The sequence below is a fragment of the Coffea arabica genome, chromosome 2e (assembly GCF_036785885.1).
Source record: "Coffea arabica cultivar ET-39 chromosome 2e, Coffea Arabica ET-39 HiFi, whole genome shotgun sequence".
Classification (NCBI taxonomy): domain Eukaryota; kingdom Viridiplantae; phylum Streptophyta; class Magnoliopsida; order Gentianales; family Rubiaceae; genus Coffea; species Coffea arabica.
The window spans coordinates 54,853,025-54,872,384 of NC_092313.1; the positions used below are offsets into that span (position 1 = coordinate 54,853,025).

General features: G+C 38.4%; 1 protein-coding gene across 1 annotated transcript in view; it reads left to right on the plus strand.

Moving 5' to 3' along the window:
• The first annotated feature begins 13,344 nt into the window (after nt 1-13,344).
• LOC113729172 (uncharacterized) overlaps nt 13,345-19,360 on the plus strand; it is a 66,980-nt gene continuing 60,964 nt past the window's right edge. Inside the window, exons 1-2 of the mRNA XM_072077716.1 lie at nt 13,345-13,620; nt 18,401-18,955. Coding sequence (XP_071933817.1) covers nt 13,345-13,620; nt 18,401-18,955 — 831 coding nt within the window. The remainder of the gene's footprint in view (nt 13,621-18,400; nt 18,956-19,360) is intronic.

Genomic DNA, 19,360 nt, shown 5'->3' on the forward strand with positions numbered 1-19,360 from the left:
TTTATGACATCATTGAAAAGAAATATTGTTAAACCGATTTGATTACTGATTTTCTGGTTACTCGCTGAGCTTCTAACTCACCCCAAAAATATTTTATTCCCCTCCACAGGGCTCAAAGCGAAGGAAGGACTTGTTGTGCTTATTCACATGTCTGGATGGCCTATATTTTGTACAATTTGGATTTGGAATCATTTTATGTATAGTTAGGAATTAGTTTCCGCTGCATTTGTGACATGTAATTATTGGAGACTTGGATGTATATTTCTGGACCATGTGATGTATATTTGAGATTTGTATTGTAATTTAATTGAGGAATTTAGTGATCGACTGAGTCCCGGCGAGAGCTGGGCAGGTGGCCCGCCGAACCCTCTGGTTCGCCTTAGGGGGAGGTGGGGCCGTCACAAAACCTGTAGGGTGTAAATGGATCTTCAAGAAGAAAACTGACATGGATGGTAATGTGGTTACCTATAAAGCTAGACTGGTAGCCAAAGGCTACAAGCAGAAAGAGGGAATCGATTACGATGAAACTTTCTCACCAGTAGCTATGCTTAAATCCATTCGGATATTGCTTGCCATAGCAGCATATCATGACTATGAGATTTGGCAGATGGATGTAAAGACCGCGTTCCTTAACGGAACATTGCATGAGGATGTGTATATGACACAACCTGAAGGCTTTACATCTACAAATCCTAGTCAAATATGTAAGCTACAAAAGTCTATTTATGGACTTAAGCAAACATCTAGGAGTTGGAACATCCGATTCGATGAGACGATCAAAGAGTTTCGATTTCTCAAGAATCCGGATGAACCTTGTGTGTATAAGAAAGTTAGTGGGAGTTCGATTGTTTTCCTTATTTTATATGTAGATGACATATTAATAATGGGAAACAATATACCGATGTTACAATCGGTAAAGGGTTGGTTGTCAAAGAACTTTTCCATGAAAGATTTAGGAGAAGCGGCCTATATATTAGGCATTAAGATCTATAGGGATAGATCTAATAGGCTACTAGGTCTTTCACAATCTACATATATTGATAAAGTGCTAAAGAGGTTTAGCATGGATCAGTCTAAGAGGGGTAATTTACCTATGACTCATGGTATAAGCCTTTCTAAAAACATGTGTCCAAAGACACAAGTTGAGACTGATAAGATGCACAATGTTCCATATGCTTCGGCAATTGGATCAATTATGCATGCTATGTTATGTACAAGACCTGATGTCTCCTATGCTCTGAGTGTCACAAGCAGATTTCAGGCTAATCCAGGTGAGGGTCATTGGATAGCCGTTAAGAACATTCTTAAGTACTTAAGAAGAACCAAAGATTTGTTCTTAATTTATGGAAAGGGTGAGTTAGAACTCAAAGGCTATACTGATGCAAGTTTTCAATCAAATAAGGATGAATGTAAATCGCAGTCAGGTTTCATTTTTACTCTTAATGGAGGTGCCGTCTGTTGGAAGAGTTCCAAACAAGACACCACAGCAGATTCTACAACAGAGGCTGAGTATATTGCGGCCGCGGAAGCAGCTAAGGAAGCAGTTTGGATCAAGAAGTTCGTAACTGAACTTGGTGTGGTTCCAACCATTGTTGATCCGGTCACTTTGTAATGTGATAACAATGGGGCTATACCTCAAGCCAAGGAACCTAGGTCTCATCAGCGATCCAAACATGTGCTTAGAAGATTTCACTTGATTAGAGAAATCGTTGCTAGGAATGATGTAAAGATAGAGAGAGTCTCCACAGAGGATAACATAGCTGATCCTCTTACTAAAGTTCTTTCTCAAAAGAAGCATGATAGTCATGTATTATCTTATGGGATGAAAAACATAGACAATGTGTTTTAGTGCAAGTGGGAGATTGTTGGAATGTATGCCCTAAAACAATATATTTGTTTTCATTTTATACATTCCTTATTATATGTTTTGTATTTTAATAACTTCTTATTTATCTGTTAAATATTAGATACAACCGATAAAGTCCTTAGAATATTTACTAATGTGATGATAGTCACAAGCGTTGGTGACTATGAGATATCAATCGTATTTATAGTAATATTATTAAAATTCCCTAGTTTTTGTACTAATGAAATCGGACATCTTTAGTACGGTAAAACTAGTACACAGTTAGCCTCTAATTAATGTAATTAGTGGTTGTTCTCATCAACTATGGTATGAAGATACTTAGGCTAATGTGTAGATGATTTGAAAAGTACAAATGCATTGGAGTGATCCGTTTAGAGATCCCGTTAGGATATCTATCTAGTGCCAATGGTGTATCTCTAGTGAAAAATTATGTAAGTGATCCTACGACTTGAATTCACCATAGAATCTTGAGTGGGAATCACTACATTTTGACTCTAATTACATGTTACTCTTTGAGAGTACCTTAAAGTGTAGGAGTTGGATGTAGTTTGAAGCACGTAAAGAAAATGGGTGATCAAGATAGGATTTACCACTCTGATAGAAGGAGTTGATATCCGGATGGCCACTAGTGAGAAATTAACCCTAAAGTCGACTATTAGGTAAATTGAAGAATGTCTTCAATTTAACCTAATCAAGGGTAAATTTCGGAAACTAGAAAATTTAATTAGTCATCAGGGAATTGACACTTATTCCTTATTCCTGACTAATTGGATATCTTTGGTGAAAGGATAATAATTACACGGTAATTTTTCACGGAAAGGTTAGGTCAAATTCCCTTGACTAATTCCGAATAATTGGGCAATCGCGATGTGTTGCTAGACACCGCTCGTGATTTATAATTATGGATTAATTATTTATTATAAGTTATGATAAAATAAAGTCGTTTATTTTATCTAATTATTAAACCATAATTATTACCAATGCATTCGGGACCTATTGGTCACACGCAATAGAGATTTAATCCTGGATTGAAACTATGTAAATTATCGGGGTTTAATTTTAAAAGAAAATTAATCCCAGGCCTATTTGAGCAGATAAGAGTAAATGGTTATCTCTTATCTATCAGATAATGATAGATAGAGTCTTGTGTGATGAGAAGTCTTATTGTTTTGATTTTGAATCAGACAAGAAGACTCATCATTCTATCTTATCATATATCTCTCTCTCTCTCTCTCCAATTATTTTTCAAGGGCTGAGATACAGATACAGGAGATGAGGTAAAAAGAAAAACGGGAGAAAAATTGAGTCTGTGAGCGTCACATACGAGAGAGAGAAAAAATATACGTTCGAAAAGAGTAAGAAGACTAGCACCTTTTTCTCTTCAAGACATAGTTCGTGAGACGATCCAGGGTTGCTCTAGCGTGGATATCAGTAGAGGCAGGACGACTGGACTGCTCAAGGGCTGACCATCCTCAAACAACGCTGCAGGGAGACGCCGCTTGGATTAAGGTAATCCTAAAACCCTACTTTTAGTACATCATACGTAAAATCTAGGGTGATTCCTGGATGGTTTTAGGGAAAAATTTTTATATTTCCGCTGCGTAGTATCCCTAAAACCCAACAGTGGTATCAGAGCCATCCCTAAGAATTTTACATATGATTTTAAGCAATTTTGGATTCATGGATTAATATTACTGGTTGGATTTAATTGATATACGAAATTGTGTGTAGAATAAGTTTCGGAGGAATATAAATATTGGGACTATATGGAAACTTGGGAGGAGGATCCCGAGGAGGATCCTTCTGAGGATGCGGGGTCTGCTAGTTCGGTCCACTTATGCTAGTGTTCTTGTGAGGACCCGAATTTTTCTTATTTTTATTTTAGTTTACAGGCTTAATTAATTATTTATTCACCCATTTTCTCCGAATATTTTATTCCAACCTTTTTAGACCCAAATACATGAAATTATGGCTTACATGTATTTTTAAAATGACTTGTTACAAAAATTAATTTTTGGTAAACTCGCTTAGTGAGAATAGTGAATACGCGTTTTCAGATAATAATCGAATCGAGGATACAATGAGTTTGAGAAATTGGAGACTTGTACATTAGTTTTAAAATAGGTATTTTTATACTTAAATATTCAAGTATTAGTTAGTAAAGCTATCGTTATAAGAATTTCTTGAAAGTTTCGCTTTATCGCGCACAAATCGGAGGTACGCGTTTTCACACGCGCGATTAATTGAGGGACTTAAGACCATTATTTTTAGACCATTGAGAGTGAATAATAATAGTATGAAAATAAGTGCATTAGAGGTATAGTGCACAAGTGAAACAAACTCGAAAGGAAACGAGTACGAAACGCGCGCGTGCTCGCGCGGGGAGAGAGTTGACTTTTGAACGAATCGTAGCCACACATTAAAGCTTCTCTTGGAAGCTTCATTTTGATCAAAACACTCTCTCTCTTGCTCTCATACCAGCCGGCCAGCAAGGGAGGGAAAACAACCTAAAGCTCTCCCAATTTCTTCACCATTTCTTCACAAAATCCTCAACCAAATCACCCCAAATTTTAGCTACAACTTGTAAATCACTTGGAGACCACCTCAAGCTAGGAAGAGAGCTTGCTTTCCACGGTTTTGTTTGTGACAGCCCCACCTCCCCCTAAGGCCAACCAAAGGGCTCGGCGGACCGCCTGCCCAGCTCTCGCCGGGACTCACTACAGTCCTCAATTAAAATACATCACTCACAGCCAATAACATAGGGTACAACCTCAAGAATAAACGAAATAACATTTTTCAAACTTAGAACGAGATAAGACACATTACAAATCTCAAGTAAGGGTATCATTCTCCGAATAAGACAAAAGTCCTCAGTTCTCAAATAATTACATCAAGTGAATCGAATTCAAATTATATATGAGATATTCCTTTAGGCACTAATAACTCAATACAAGCGCTTTCTTTGGCCTCGAGCCCTGTGGGGAAAAATTATTTTTGGGGGTCACTAATTAAGCCTCGAACTTCCACTTCCAAACCTGTTAAGGAAAACAAATTGGGGTGAGCTAACGCTCAGTGAGGCCAAGGGAAAAACATGCAAGCATGCTAGCAAAGACACAATATAAAGCAATAACTCGAGTTACAAGTAACTGCGAAACGTTAAGCAACTAGGGAATTTAATCACAATAAAAGGATATGGGAGCTCTCAGGAGCTAATCCACGCGCGATCCAAGCTCAGGTAGTTGACCCTCCGTCAACTTTCACAGTTATCCATGTAGAACTCCACTTACTACCTCCAGCCACCATGACACCCTCTTGGATCCGTAACCAAACAAGCATGTAGGTGGTATCACTTAACAAGTATACCTAGCAAGACCCCTTATTTGGATCAAGCTATAACACTTCCCAAGGTTCACCAAGTTTCTCGACCAAGCCCTTGTCGGCTCGAGTTACAAGGCTAGCCAATGGGTTGGGGTGTCCCCCCCATTCACTTTTAGGTCGATGAGACGAAGCTCCAATCGACAAGATTTGGTCGTAGCATTGAGACGGGATGAGCGGTACCTCCTACCCTAAAAGGGCATGATACATTCTGCCGCTCAATGCTCACGAAAAACACTTTTATTTGCATTCACATGTAACACGTATCACTTATCAAGCAAGCAATTTCATGAAAGAGAGGACAAGGGCGATAAAGTATGCCCTAGCCTCATTAACTAGCAAGTACAAGAATCATTTCATTTAAACACTTCACATGCACTTGATACTCACCAAGTATCAAAAGTCAAAGTTTGAGAAATTAGCTCTAAGACGCTTCGCCGGGAGTTCCCTCGAAGTCCTCTTGAGATCCTGAAAGTATGCAATAATGCATTGTATCTCAAATTTAAAGAAAAGAAATAGTCAATTTTGACTCCACAATTCAAGTTTCCAAAGTATTGCCCTTAAAAGAACATTTAGGTCCAAATTGGAAATTTTCACTTTTCGAGTCATTCGTGGAAAAATCAGTCCGGAAGTTCGGAAAGTCTAAAATAGAAAATTTTACACCGTCAAAAACTTCATTCAAAGCATAAAAACTTTGTAGAAGGTCACTTTCCAAGAATCAAATCAGAAACAAGTCAATTTCTCCAAGAAAGTTTACTATTCATTGAAGATAGGTCAAAACAGTCCAAGTTTTTCCAATAATTTTGGAATTTCGTTAAAAATCGTAGAATCAAAACCAGCCTTTGAAATTTGATATGCATGTAAAGTTCCAATCCAGGTTTCAAATGAAAAAAACGGAACTCGATTCCGATGTTCCTAACTCAAGAAATAAAAAGTTGAAGTTCGCTAAAATTCCTGGACTGTTGGCCTATTTTCCAGATTTAATGCACTTCGCTAATTAGGCCGTATCTCACTCGATTCTCAGTGAAATTGAAAACGGTTGGTGGTGTTAGAAACTAGGTTCATAAGGATATATTTATGCAGAAGAAATCATTTCCAAAATCCAGACATAAGCGGTTCAAAATCAAGCAACAAAATGGATTTTCTTGACAGTCTCGGATGAACAGTAATAAACAGGCAGCCAACTTTCAAAACTCGCCACGATTCGCTCGGGACAAACTAGAAAATGAGCTTGGTACCATTTTAAAGCTCTAAGAGTCTACTTTCAAATGCCACAAATGGCACTCAATTTTGATCAACGAGCAAAACGTTATAGCTACACAAATGTTGCTGGTCAGAAAATTCTGGAGCTTGTTCCAGTTTTGCTTCTTTACTTGTAACTCAAAATTTAACCAACCATTTGGGTTGATTTTTGGTAGACAACCACAATACACATAGCACAACATATCTACACCAATTTGGAAGCTCAATTAGCACCAGAAAATTTTCGAAATTACAGGGCAGCAGCAAACAAGAAAGTCGGCAGCAAGTCAGAAATTTCAGACAGTACCTTCTCCAAATTTCTAACTTTCTTCCAACTTCATGCCATCAATCATTCTATATACATGTAACATAGCACAATATCAGCAACCACAACATGCTAATTCATCACATCAGTCACCAATAAACATCCTCAAACCCTCGAGCATGTCATGGAATTGCAAGAACATAATTACTCAACCAATCAACCCAAACTCTACCATAGGTTGCAAACCCATGCTACCTTTGCTCCATTTGAGCTATAATTTTGCAAGATTGAAGTGTGGGTGAGTGAGTTACCTCAAGAACTTAGTTGGACAGCTTTAGGGCAGAAATCTTGACCGAAATTCCTCCAAGAAAACCGAAGAACAGCCCCCTCTTCCAAGCTATGATCAAAGCCTTCTAATGGATGATGAAATTTGGAAGTGGATTGAAGCAAGTTTGTGAGGATTTTGGCTAGATTTTTTTCTTCCCATCTTCGGCCAACTAGAGAGTGACGAGAGGAGAGAGAGTGAAATCAGGTATTGTAATGAAAGTGGAGAGAATTGGTGACTTAATGGTTAAGTCTATGTGTCAACTCATGCTAGGTCCGTTTAGGGTCTTTGCGTGTCCAATTTTCGCGCTCGTTTGTAACTTTTGTGCACTAAACCTCTGAGATAATTTCCCTAGTACATTAATAGTACATTACTAGAAGTCTAATATCATGTTCTTAAAATCTCCAATTAATCAAATTAATGTGCCTGTCGGGGCCTTTTCGGCACGCGCGTATAAAGGTCAAACTTAAGGGTTTTCTCATTTGAACTTGAAAATTCAACTTATTCGATTCTAAAACTCTAAAATATGATAATCCAAGTATATATATATATAACAATAAAAATCACGATAAGCAATTCATCTTGAATAAATTTGGGTATTAAAATAATATGCGCGTAAAGAATCAATCGGAAAAATTTATTTTCGAAAATTCATGTACTTTAGTATATTTTATTTTATTTTTATTTTATTATTATTTTTTTTTGGGTAACTCGAGTACGAAATATTTTTAAAATGACCAATTTAACAATATTTTGAAATAATAAAATTATGGGTCCTCACATTGTTGAGCTTCAAGAGGCCAAAACTTTCTGCTTTGTTCATCAAGAGAGGTAAAACACAATCAACTACAAGAATCTTAGTTTATGAAGACTATCTTGCACTTATAAGCTTATATAATCATGTGGGTAGCTTTATTTATGTTGGAAAGTTGGTGTGTGGGCTCTATGAACTCTCACTATAGCTTGATGGACTGATTTGTTGTGTTTTGATGTTATTAATGTTGGATTAGTGTTTAATCTAGTGGAAATAGGTTGTATTGTTGAAGGAAAACTCAAAGAAAGTGATGAGGGAATTTTTCCAATTCTGCCCCTGTACATGCCGTGGCCCTTAGAGCCAATTTTTGTGGTTCTAATGACTTGTTTACGATGTATACATGTTGTGTTGGTTGCGTAGAAAGTTTCATCAAAAAATTTCATAATTTGGATGGGTAGATGTTGAGTTTTCGAAAGTCCAGTAAAACTGAAATTTTTCCCGAAACTGCTCTGGCAGTGTTATTTAAACAGCTATAACGTTTTGCTCCGATGAGAAAATTGAGTGCTGTTTGTGGCACTGGAAACTAGACATTCCCAGCTTTCCAACGTTATAAATACACATTCTGATTCCACCTGAGTAGTCCATACCAATTGTTTGAACATGACTGTCCTATTTCGCGTCTACACTGGGAGCTCTGTTTTGAGCAGCGAATTGATGCTCAAATATGAGCTAGCTGTGGACAGATTTTGGAAATGATTTCTTCTAAGAAATTGTATCCTTATAAATTTAGTTTTCAACGCCACCAACCACGCTCAATTCCGAGTTGAATTGAGTGAATTATGGCCAAATTACAAACCTACATCATTGCTTGAAAACCCTCATTTTGGACTGATCAATGGCCTATCTTGTTTGGGACTTGTTATTTTGAAAATTTTGGTGTCAATAACTTACCAAATGTATATTATATGTTTCTCAGACTTTCATTTCATAAATAGACCAGATTTGAATCGTTTTCATTGAGCAAAATGTTTGAAAGAGAAGAAGAAAGCAAAAGACAGATTGGTCTTGAGATTTTCTTGAACTTTGGTAGTTTAGTAAACTACCTTCCCGTGTGAATTTTAAAGTGAAATTTGATAGAGGAGTATTCCTCATATGGAAGTAGAATTGTACCAATTTTGGTGTCCATCAAAGACTATTTCGATATACAAATGATGTGCCAAAGTTTGCTATTCAAATCTGGAAAACTCTTCCTTTCTCTCGGCCGAATGGTCCAACTTGTTTGGAATGTTTTGTTTCAAAAACTTTGATGTCAATTGCCTCTAAATTGCTCATTGGATGTTTATGGAACATTGGTTTCAAGATTTGAGTTAATTAAGGTTGATTTGTGTGAGACAAAACTTTTAAAAGGAAAGAGAAACTTGAGTTGGCAGAATTGCTTTGAAAGTTTCACAAACTTCAGTAGTTTTGTTAACTGCCTTTCCACGTGAATTTTTGTTAGTGTACCAAATTTGGTGTATTTTCAATGCCAACTCAATGACCAAATAATGCCCCAAATCTGCTCTTCAAATCTGGAAAATTGGCCAACAGTCTTCATTTTTAACCAACTTTGAGCTGCTATATCTTGACGCTCAAAACTCCGATTTTAGTTTTGTTTCTTGTGTTTTAAACTTTGATTGTACCTCCATTTGAGTTCCAAATTTTAGAGGCTAGTTCACATTGTGTGAATTTTTCCGAATTTCCAAACTTTGCCGAAAATCAACCCAAATCTGTCTTGGTATTCTAAGACAACATCTTGGACCCAAAATTTGAATGTCTTCCAATTGGAATCATGGAAAAATGTCTTCTAGGAACTTTTAGTACTTTGGAAGTTGTTTCCAACGGTACCAATTTTTTCAATTTTAGACCTACAGAGTGCAAGATATGATTTTTCTAAATTTGACACACAAAACTGAAATTTGCCAATTTCTTAGAAAATGAAATTTTGGAAACTTGACTTCCTTTCTCGATATCGACTGAATGTTTTGAACTCGATTCCATGGAAATACTAGTCTCTCTCTTTGGACTTTAAAACTTCACTCGTGAACCTCAAGTTAAGGGAATTGAAGCTCTCTTTTAGGACTTTGATTTAGTCTAGATGAGTGTACATCCCTTCTTGGTAAATGCATGATTGTGAGTGAAGTTGATTATTGTTTGCTCAGGCGCTCAAGGGGACCTTCAAGAGGAACTCGGAACGGACGCCTAAACACTTGTTTGAGCACTTACTCACTTGTTTTGACTAGGTGAGTGTTCCATATAGGAGTACGTAATCTGAATAAGTCTATGACATGCTTATTCCATGATCATTAAGTGTTAAGTGCTACATGTTAAGTATTTACCACACTCATGCATATTTAAGTAAGGTATACTTGAATGACTCGACATGAAATACTTGCATTGCATATTTACGTGAAGTGTTTAAATGATTAATTATACTATGGCTACATAAGTCGGTTGGAGTGAATCTCCTCGACTCTTAAGTGGTAAAAGTGGGAAATGGCCAACGACGGCCTATTAAAATGGCAAATATCTGCCAATTAACCGTAATTACTTACCGTTAACCGTTAACCGTAATTACTTACCGTTTACCAACCTACTTGATTACCTGACTACTTGATTACCTGTTTACTTGATTACCGTAAATTACATGTCCATATGAAATTACCGCATATTGCTTACGTGTTTACGTGTTAAATGTTACTGATAATTGCTGATATGAAATTGTCCACCATTTTAAGGCGAGTGTGTACTTGATCTCACTCGACCTACTAAAATGACAGATTTTTACCGTTAACCGAGAACTATTACCGTTTACCGTTTACCGTTTTACTTGATTACTTGTGCATGTTGTAAGCTCTAAGCTGAATTGGGCCCTGCCCTTGGTTACTGACCTACTCGAGCCAGGACTTGGCTTGGTTGGGTAGGTTGGAACCCTGGGACACCGTTTCGGTATACTCGAGTACTACCACTAGAGGGATAAGGTGATGGCCAGACAAACCAAGGGGTCTGAAGTTATAAGGTGCAGTTGACCGAAATGGTTCCATTGGAACACCGTATCCTTCAATGTGTGTTTATTTTACATAATGATAACTGTTTCATGCTAACGTGCCAATGTGCAACCCATGAGCCAAACCTGTGATATGCTCAAATTACTCGTAACATGATAACTGTCTCATGTTAATGTGTCAATGTGCAATCGTGAACCATATATGTATCATGCCTAACTTGTTTGATTTATTAGAATTGCTAGAGTGTCTTGGAACCTCACTGGGCTGTGTAACTCATTCCACATTTTTGTTTTCCTTAACAGGGTTCGAGACCAAGAGTGCTCGTGAATAGTACTAGATTATTTTTCTTTTGAAGACTTTAAGTTGTATTATAGCTGATGGCTATAATACATATTCCGTTGGATTGTATTTAAGTTTGAAAACTAACTAATTGTAAGTGTGAGATATTTTGGAGTACTTTAATTATGTATTGAAGTTATTTGAAGCATTCCAAACTTTTGAATTGTGGATTGTAGTGAGTCCTGGCGAGAGCTGGGCAGGCGTTTCGCGGATACCCTTTTGTTCGCCTTAGGGAGAAGTGGGGGCGTCATAGTTCTTCTAATCTTTTGACTTTTGTTAAGGAGTTAGAAAAGGTGATCCTCGCCTTGAGGTCTTTTGTATTTTGTTGCATGTACCCCTATATTTTGAGGCACTTGGATGCCTATGTTCTGTACTTGACATTATTGACTTGTTTTATGCACTCTTGACTTGTAACATGACTTTTAGTTTATTTAAAAAATTATGTTTTAATTTTATATCTTAAAGCACGGGTATACGCCATAGACAAGCAATAGGCTCCAGAGTCATCTGAGACAATAGAAGGTAAAAATTTCGAGGTCGAAATTTTCTTAAGGGGGAGAAAGTGTGAGGACCCGAAAATTATTTTAACATAGAATGAGTATGTTAATCCTGACGAGAGTTGGGCAGGCGTCCCGTTGATACCCTAGGGTTCGCCCTAGGGAGAGGTGGGCATCATAGTTGGTATCAGAGCGCTAGGTTTGAAATACCTGGAGTAGTGTTAGGAATTCTTAGTCGTGAACTTTTGGTTATAGAAATCCGTGGTAAAACTTAAGTTAAATTTTTGAATGGCACCAGTGATTTTAAGTACCTAACCTTTAGTTTTCTAGGTTATTTGTAGGATATGGGCAGTGGCAGCGACAGTGATAGGATCGAGGGACCTCCCCTAGTGATTCGATTTCGGATGGTTGGATGCGGATCCCCCTTCGGTGATCACCCGCCAGGCGGATTAGGACGTGCCCGTGCCACGAGAGGTTCTCCTACCCTAACCAAGTGGTGTTAGGAGTAGTTAAGGAGAGGAAACCCATGACCTCAGGATAGCAAGAGCAGAGAGAGAGGAGATGAGGGCCACTATGAAGGCCCAAACCGCTAGGATTCAGGAGTTGGAGACTAGGGTTGTCGAGGAGCGTCAGAGGGTTGACGCCTCCTATGCTCAGTTTCAGGCGACCGATGGGCGCCTTACTCGGATTGTGGAGGAGGTGGGAAACCGTGTAGATGGTATTATGGCGGAGTATGTGACCATGGCCGATCACACAAAGGAGACCATGGGTGGAGGAGGACCTGGGGATGTTTTCCCTAATGATGAGGTAGAGATAAAGGCCATGGAGGGCGATCCTGAGCTGGAGCCCGAGGAGGATCCTTCTGAGGATGTGGGGTCTACTAGTTCTGTCCACTTATACAAGTGATCTTCTGATCTTTTGACTTTTGTTAAGGAATTAGAAAGAATGATCGTCGCCTTGAGGCCTTTTGTATTTTGTTTCATGTACCCTTATATTTTGAGGCACTTGGATGCCTATGTCTTGTACTTGACATTATTGACTTGTTTTATGCACTCTTGGCTTGTAACATGACTTTTAGTTTATGTAAAGAATTATGCTTTAATTTTAAAGTGTTCTTGCAACTTGCACATGTTTTTAAATTTTTACGCTTATTTTGCCTCTTTTAATTTTGCGTTTAGACTCTTGCTAAATGGATCGGCGAGGACGTGAACAGTGTCGTGGGCGTGGGTTCCGGCAACCCCGTACTCCCGAGAGAGATGAGGGATCAGCGATTGGTTCGAACCAAAACCCTGGGAATGAAGGGGGTGACCAAGTGGCTACGACCTTTAACCGTATAACTGATGTCCTTGAACGTCTAACTAGGGTTTTAATTGATCCCGGGGCAACCCATTCATTCGTAGATCCTAACTTTATGAAGGGCATAGATGTAAAGTATGATTTCTTACCTTTTGATTTGGAAGTTAAGACTTCTACAGGGAACCAATGCCTAATTGCTAATAAGGATTATAAAAATTGTGAGATTTGAGTTGGTGAGAGGAAATTGTTGGCAGATTTAATGAGCCTAGAAATTACGGGATATGATGTGATACTTGGGATAGATTGGTTAGTTCGATACCATGCTTAGTTGGATTGCAAGATGAAATTAGTAGAATTGCGCATCCTGGGAAAATCAACCTTGAAATTAGATGTGAGGGGTAGACTAGCATCGTCTGCTCTAATTTCGAAGATTCGAGTTAGGAAATTGTTGAGTAGTGGGGCTAAAGGATATCTAGCCTTTCTTATAAATACACCTAAGGTGAAGTTGGAAAATGTGCCAGTAGTGAAAGAATTTTCTGATGTCTTTCCCGAGAAATTAGAGACGTTGCCTCCAGAGAAAGAAATAATGTTTAAGATCGATGTAGCTCCGAGGACGGTACCTATCTCTAAGACGCCTTACAGGATGGTTCCAACTAAATTAAAAGAATTGAAGTTGCAGTTACAAGATTTTTTTAGAAAGAAGCTTTATTAGAGAAAATGATTCACTGGGGGGAGCTCCAGTGCTCTTTGTTAAGAAGAAAGATGGAAGTTTAAGACTATGCATAGACTATCGAGACTTGAATGATGTGACCATTAAGAACAAATACCCTTTGCCTCACATAGATGAGTTATTTGATCAACTGCAAGGGGCCGTGGTATTTCCAAGTTGGATTTGAGGCAGGGTTATTACCAGTTGAGGATCTTAGAAGCGGATGTGCCTAAGACCGCTTTCAATTCGAGATATGGGCACTTTGAATTTGCAATTATGCCTTTTGGGTTAACTAATGCGCCAGCAGTATTTATGGACTTGATGCGTCGGGTCTTTAATCCATATTTAGATCCATTTGTGGTGGTATTCATTGATAACATATCGGTGTACTCTAAGTCTCGAGAAGATCATGAACGACACCTGAGAATAGTTTTGCAAACCTTGAAAGAGTACCAACTTTTTGCTAAGTTCAATAAATGTGAGTTTTGGTTGGAAGAAGTAGCCTTTCTAGGTCATATAATCTCTAAGGAAGGGATTACTGTGGATCCAGCTAAGGTAGTAGCTGTTTCTAAGTGGAAACGACCAAAAAATCCTACAAAAATTCGGAGTTTCTTAGGGTTAGCGAGGTATTACCGCTGATTTATTAAGGACTTTTCTAAGATCGCGAAATCCCTAACCGAGTTGACTAAGAAGTATGGCAAGTTTATATGGGATTCTAAATGCGAGAAAGGGTTCCACGAGTTGAAGAAGAGTTTGACCGAGGCACCTATATTAGTATTGTCGAATGGAGGAAAGATTTGGCGTTTGAAATTGGAGATAAAGTGTTCCTTAAGATTACACCTTTGAAAGCAAGTCTAATGGCAAGAAAAGGAAAGAAATATCCAGAGTTATTTGTAGATCAAGGTATAAATTTCGAGAACGAAATTCTTTTAAGGGGGAAAGCATGTGAGGACCCGAAATTTTTCTTTAACTGGTTTATTTATTTATTTATTTATTTATTCATTCATTTACTCCAATTAATTTATTTCATTCATTTTAATTGCATTTGCATGATACATTGCCTCAATTTATATTTTAACACCTTTGCCCTTAAAGTTAATTTTTCTGTCGCCGGATTAGTGAAAATTAGTAAATACGCATTTTTCGAAGTGATATTCGATCGGAGAGTGCAGTGGTTTTGGAGAATTAAGGATGCACAATTGTAGACTAAGAAAAGTTAATTGAGAGATTAGATGTGAGTGAGTTGAATTAACCTCAATCAGGAGCACTAATGGGCCACTATTCATTTGTTGACTTTTGCACCAAAAGTAACTTTATGTTCCATCTTTCTTTTATCCATATCACTTCAGCAAAAATCACACACAAACCATCTCTTTTCTCCCTCCCTTGGCCGGCCACTTCTCTCTCCATTTTGCCAAGAAAGTTTCAATTTTTCTTCTTTATTTTGCTCACTAAAACTTACTCCAACCTAGCTTAACTCTTGGATCATCCTCAAGCTTAGTAGGAAACTTGGAGGAGAAGAAATTCTTGGTGGTTTAGAGCTTGATTTCTTGATGTTTTGCCCACTACCATTGGAGGAAGGTAACCTCTCAAAGCTCCCATTTTTCTTTCATCTTTTAGTTGGTTTTAGTTAGTTTTAGTTAGTTTTTAGCTAGATATGCTTGGGTTTGTTGATGGGTTCCATGAACCTTGACTTTAGGTAGATGCCTTGAGGAAAATTCTTAGGTAGTAGCCTTGAGGATTTCTTGTTTGTTTGGTTGTTGTTTTAGTGATTTCTAACTTGGTTTTGGTGTGAAAGTTGGAGAGAAAAAATTGAAGAGATAGAAGAGCAAGGCTGTCTGATTTTTGCTGGTTTATTTCCCTTGTTTTAATTTCAAAATTTATGGTTATATTGATGTAAAAATGCTTGCTACATGTTGGGTTATGTGTGTGTAAATTATCTTCCAAAAAGCGCTTTATTTGGATGAGTTAAAGTTAAGATAAAGAGAGGAAAACAAACCTGGAAATTCTGATCAGTGTAGCCAACCAGTGCGCACTCAACAGCACATAATTTTTCGTATAAGAGTCAAAATCAAGTGCCATTTGCAGCATGTTAAACTACACTTTGAGAGCTTTCTAACGATATAAAATGCACCTGTTAGTTCATTTTCTATGAGTTGCAGTGAACTGGCAAATTTAGCTGTTTTTCCTCACTGTTTTAACCGAGAAACAAGCATAGCTGCAGTTTGTAGCTCATTTTCACTCATCTTACAAAATGAATTTGAAGATAGTTTCTTCTAGTAATTTTTAGCACTTTGAATCTAGTTTTCAACGCCAAAAACTACGCTAATTTTGAACTTGTGTAGACTTATGTATGACCTGATTTAGAAACAATGTCGAATGTTCCAAAGCGGAAATTTCATGAATCAGGTTTCAAAAACCAGCTTTAGAAAAACTGTTGTATCTTGGTGTAGAAAAAATTCAAATTGAGTTCTATTTATTGCGTTTGAAACTGCACTTGGAGTTCTTTCAGTGGTATAAATTTCAAGGGTTAGTTTAATTCCTATGAATTTTGACAAATTTTCAAAATTCACTGAAATTCAAGACTGTTTTACCCTGTTCTCACTGAAGTAGTGATTTGGAGCTCTGATCTGATTGATTTCTGATTCAAATCTGGAAAAGGTATATTCTAGAGAGTTTTAGTTCATTGAATTTATTTTCCAACGGTATAAGATTTGCAAATTTTGGACTTATGGAACTCAAGTTATGATTTTTCAAAGAATATTGCCAAAACTGAAATTTCCTTATAAAAAGGTAAAAGCTTAAAAAATGGCTTGGGAACATTTTCTAGGTTTCAAGCCTAACTTTCTTGATTATTTGCATCTCATTTCATACTTGGAAAATAGATTTAACCTCCTAGTCTTATGCCCTCGGTTTTCATGAAAATGAACCATAACTGGAGCATTTTAACTAGAGTAATTCTTGAGGAACTTCACAAGTTTTATATTTGAAATTTGGAACTTTTAACTTCAATATTTACTATGAAAATAAGTAGCGTTTTGATGGATTTTGACTCCATAAGTTTAGAAAACGTAAACGCTCATTTATATTCTAAAACTTGGACATAGGATTAGAAGTTTTAAGATATGAAAACCATTTTTCCTTTCCTCGATTTTCGTGCCAAAAATTAAGTATGGTACTCCTCTTTTGAAATCAAAATTTCTTGCCACGACTTGACTTGAAAATGACTTTTGAGTCCTCCTTAAGTATTATTTCAGTGATTAAGAGCGAAGGTCTCTTTTAATTTGATGTGAAATTGTGGCTTTGAGTGTGGGTAGCAAGAGGATATTTTTCTTATTAGCCTTGATTGAGTACCTAGGTAACCATGATTGTGCATGTCTTAGGTGGTCACGTGGACGCCGAGGAGCTTGTTTGACTTCTTGCTTTTGTTCTTGCTTTGCCCTTGAATTTTGGTGAGTGTCAAGTGCATGCTTCATGTTGCTATGATTGAAATGATAATTGTACAAGTGCTATGTGATTCTTGTGAACTTGCCGAGGTGAGGGTGTACTTTATCACCCTCGTTCTCTCCCTCTTGAATGCTTGCTACTTGAAATATGAATTTGTATGACTTGCACTTGTACTCAAACATGTTTTGACTCGTGAGCACTGAGCAGCTGCAAGTACCCCACCCTATTCGGGTGGGAGGTGTCTCTAATCCCGACTCAGTGCTATGATCGATTCTAAATCGATTGGAGTGTTGTCTCATCAACCAATTGTACTTGTGGGGACGCTTAAAATCCAATGGCTAGCCATTCAACTGAAGCAAGCAAGGGCTTGGTTGAGGAGTTTAGTGAACCTTGGGCTTGTGTTCTTGACTTGCTTGGATATACTAGAGTAATATCACATCTTGTTTGACGTGCGGGTCCGGCAGGGGGTGTAACGGTGGACGGAAATTGGTGAAAAGTGGGGTTCTACGGACTTGTTACTTGCTTGGTTGACGGAGTGTCAACATTTGGACATTGTGGTTCAAGAGTATCATGAAGCAGTGTGGATTTAGCTCCTGAGAGTTTCTGTATCCTTTCTACTTATGTTTTACTTCTTATTTGTGCATTTAAATGAAATTTCATGTTAGGTCAATTTTAAGTGTGATTTTTAATTTAATTTGTGCTACTTGCTTGCTTGCTTGATTTTTCTTGGCCTCATTGAGCGTTAGCTCACCCTAAGTTGTTTTTCGTAACAGGTTTTCGAAGTGGAAGTGGGGGACTCTAGACTAGCAATTTTTTGTTGGAGCTAGTAAATCTTTTGTATGATATTGGAGACATTTGAAGTGTAAACTTTGTTATATTTGGATTTTTGGATTGTAATTGCAAATGGTAGCCTTAGAAGAATTTGGCTTGTATATTTGAAGTTTTCCTTTAATCCTAAGTCTATGGTTGACTTGTGGTTCTCTATTAAGCTAGAATGAGTGTGTGAGTCCTGACGAGAATTGGGCAGGCGTCCCGCTGATACCCTAGAGTTTGTCCTAGGGAGAGATAGGGGTGTCACATTTGGTATCAGAGCGCTAGATTTGAAATGCCTGGAGTAGTGGTAGGAGTTCTTAGTCGTGAACTTTTGGTTATAGAAATCCGTGATAAACCTTAAGTTAAATCTTCGAATGGCACCAGTGATTTTAAGGACCTAACCTTTAGTTTTGTGGGTTATTTATAGGATATGGACAGTGGCAGCGACAGTGATAGGATCGAGGGACGTCCCTCAATGATTCGATTTCGGATGGTTGGAGGCGGACCCCACCTTCAGTGGACACCAGCCAGGTGGGTTAGGAGGTGCCCGTGCCGCAAGAGGTTCTCCTACCCTAACCAGGTGGTGTTAGGGGTAGTTGAGGAGAGGAGACGGTTGACCCATGACCTGAGGGTAGCTCGAGCAGAGAGAGAGGAGATGAGGGCCACTATCGAGGCCCAAGCTGCCAGGATTCAGGAGCTGGAGGCTTGGGTTCTTGAGGAGCGTCAGAGGGTTGGCGCCTCCTATGCTCAGTTTCAGGCGACTGATAGGCACCTTATTCAGATTGTGGAGGAGGTGGAAAATCGTGCGGATGGTATTATGGTAGAGTGTGTGACCATGGCCGATCACATAAAGGAGGCCATGGGTGGAGCAGGACCTAGGGATGTTGCCCCTGGCGATGATGGGAAGAAAGAGCCCATGGAGGAAGAGCCCGAGAAGAATCTGATAGCATCATGGTACGTGGGCAGGCCAACAATGGCTCGGGTAATCGAGGAGCTGAGGATCACGTGCTCGCCCCAAGTGGACCCATTACTCGGGCTCGCGCAAAGAAACTTCGTGAGCAACTCAATGTACTTATTCAGGCCATACACAAGTCCTTTGAAGGATTCATGCATTCAAGTGAAGGTGGTCGCGGTCCGATAATGAGCATTGAAGCTACACCCGAGGATTAGGGTTTTGCCAAACCCTAATTTCCGTTTTAGCATCATAGTTAGTTATTTCCACATTAGTTGATTAGATTGAATAGTTGGCTAAGTGCATATCGCACGTAGAATCGCCAAGGGTAGGATTGCTAATTTACTCATTATTATTTGCTAGAGTGGGCTGCCTAGGAAGGAAAGCCCACGTGAGGCCCAACCCGTCGGGGGTTAAGCCTCCTTTATTAGGGCC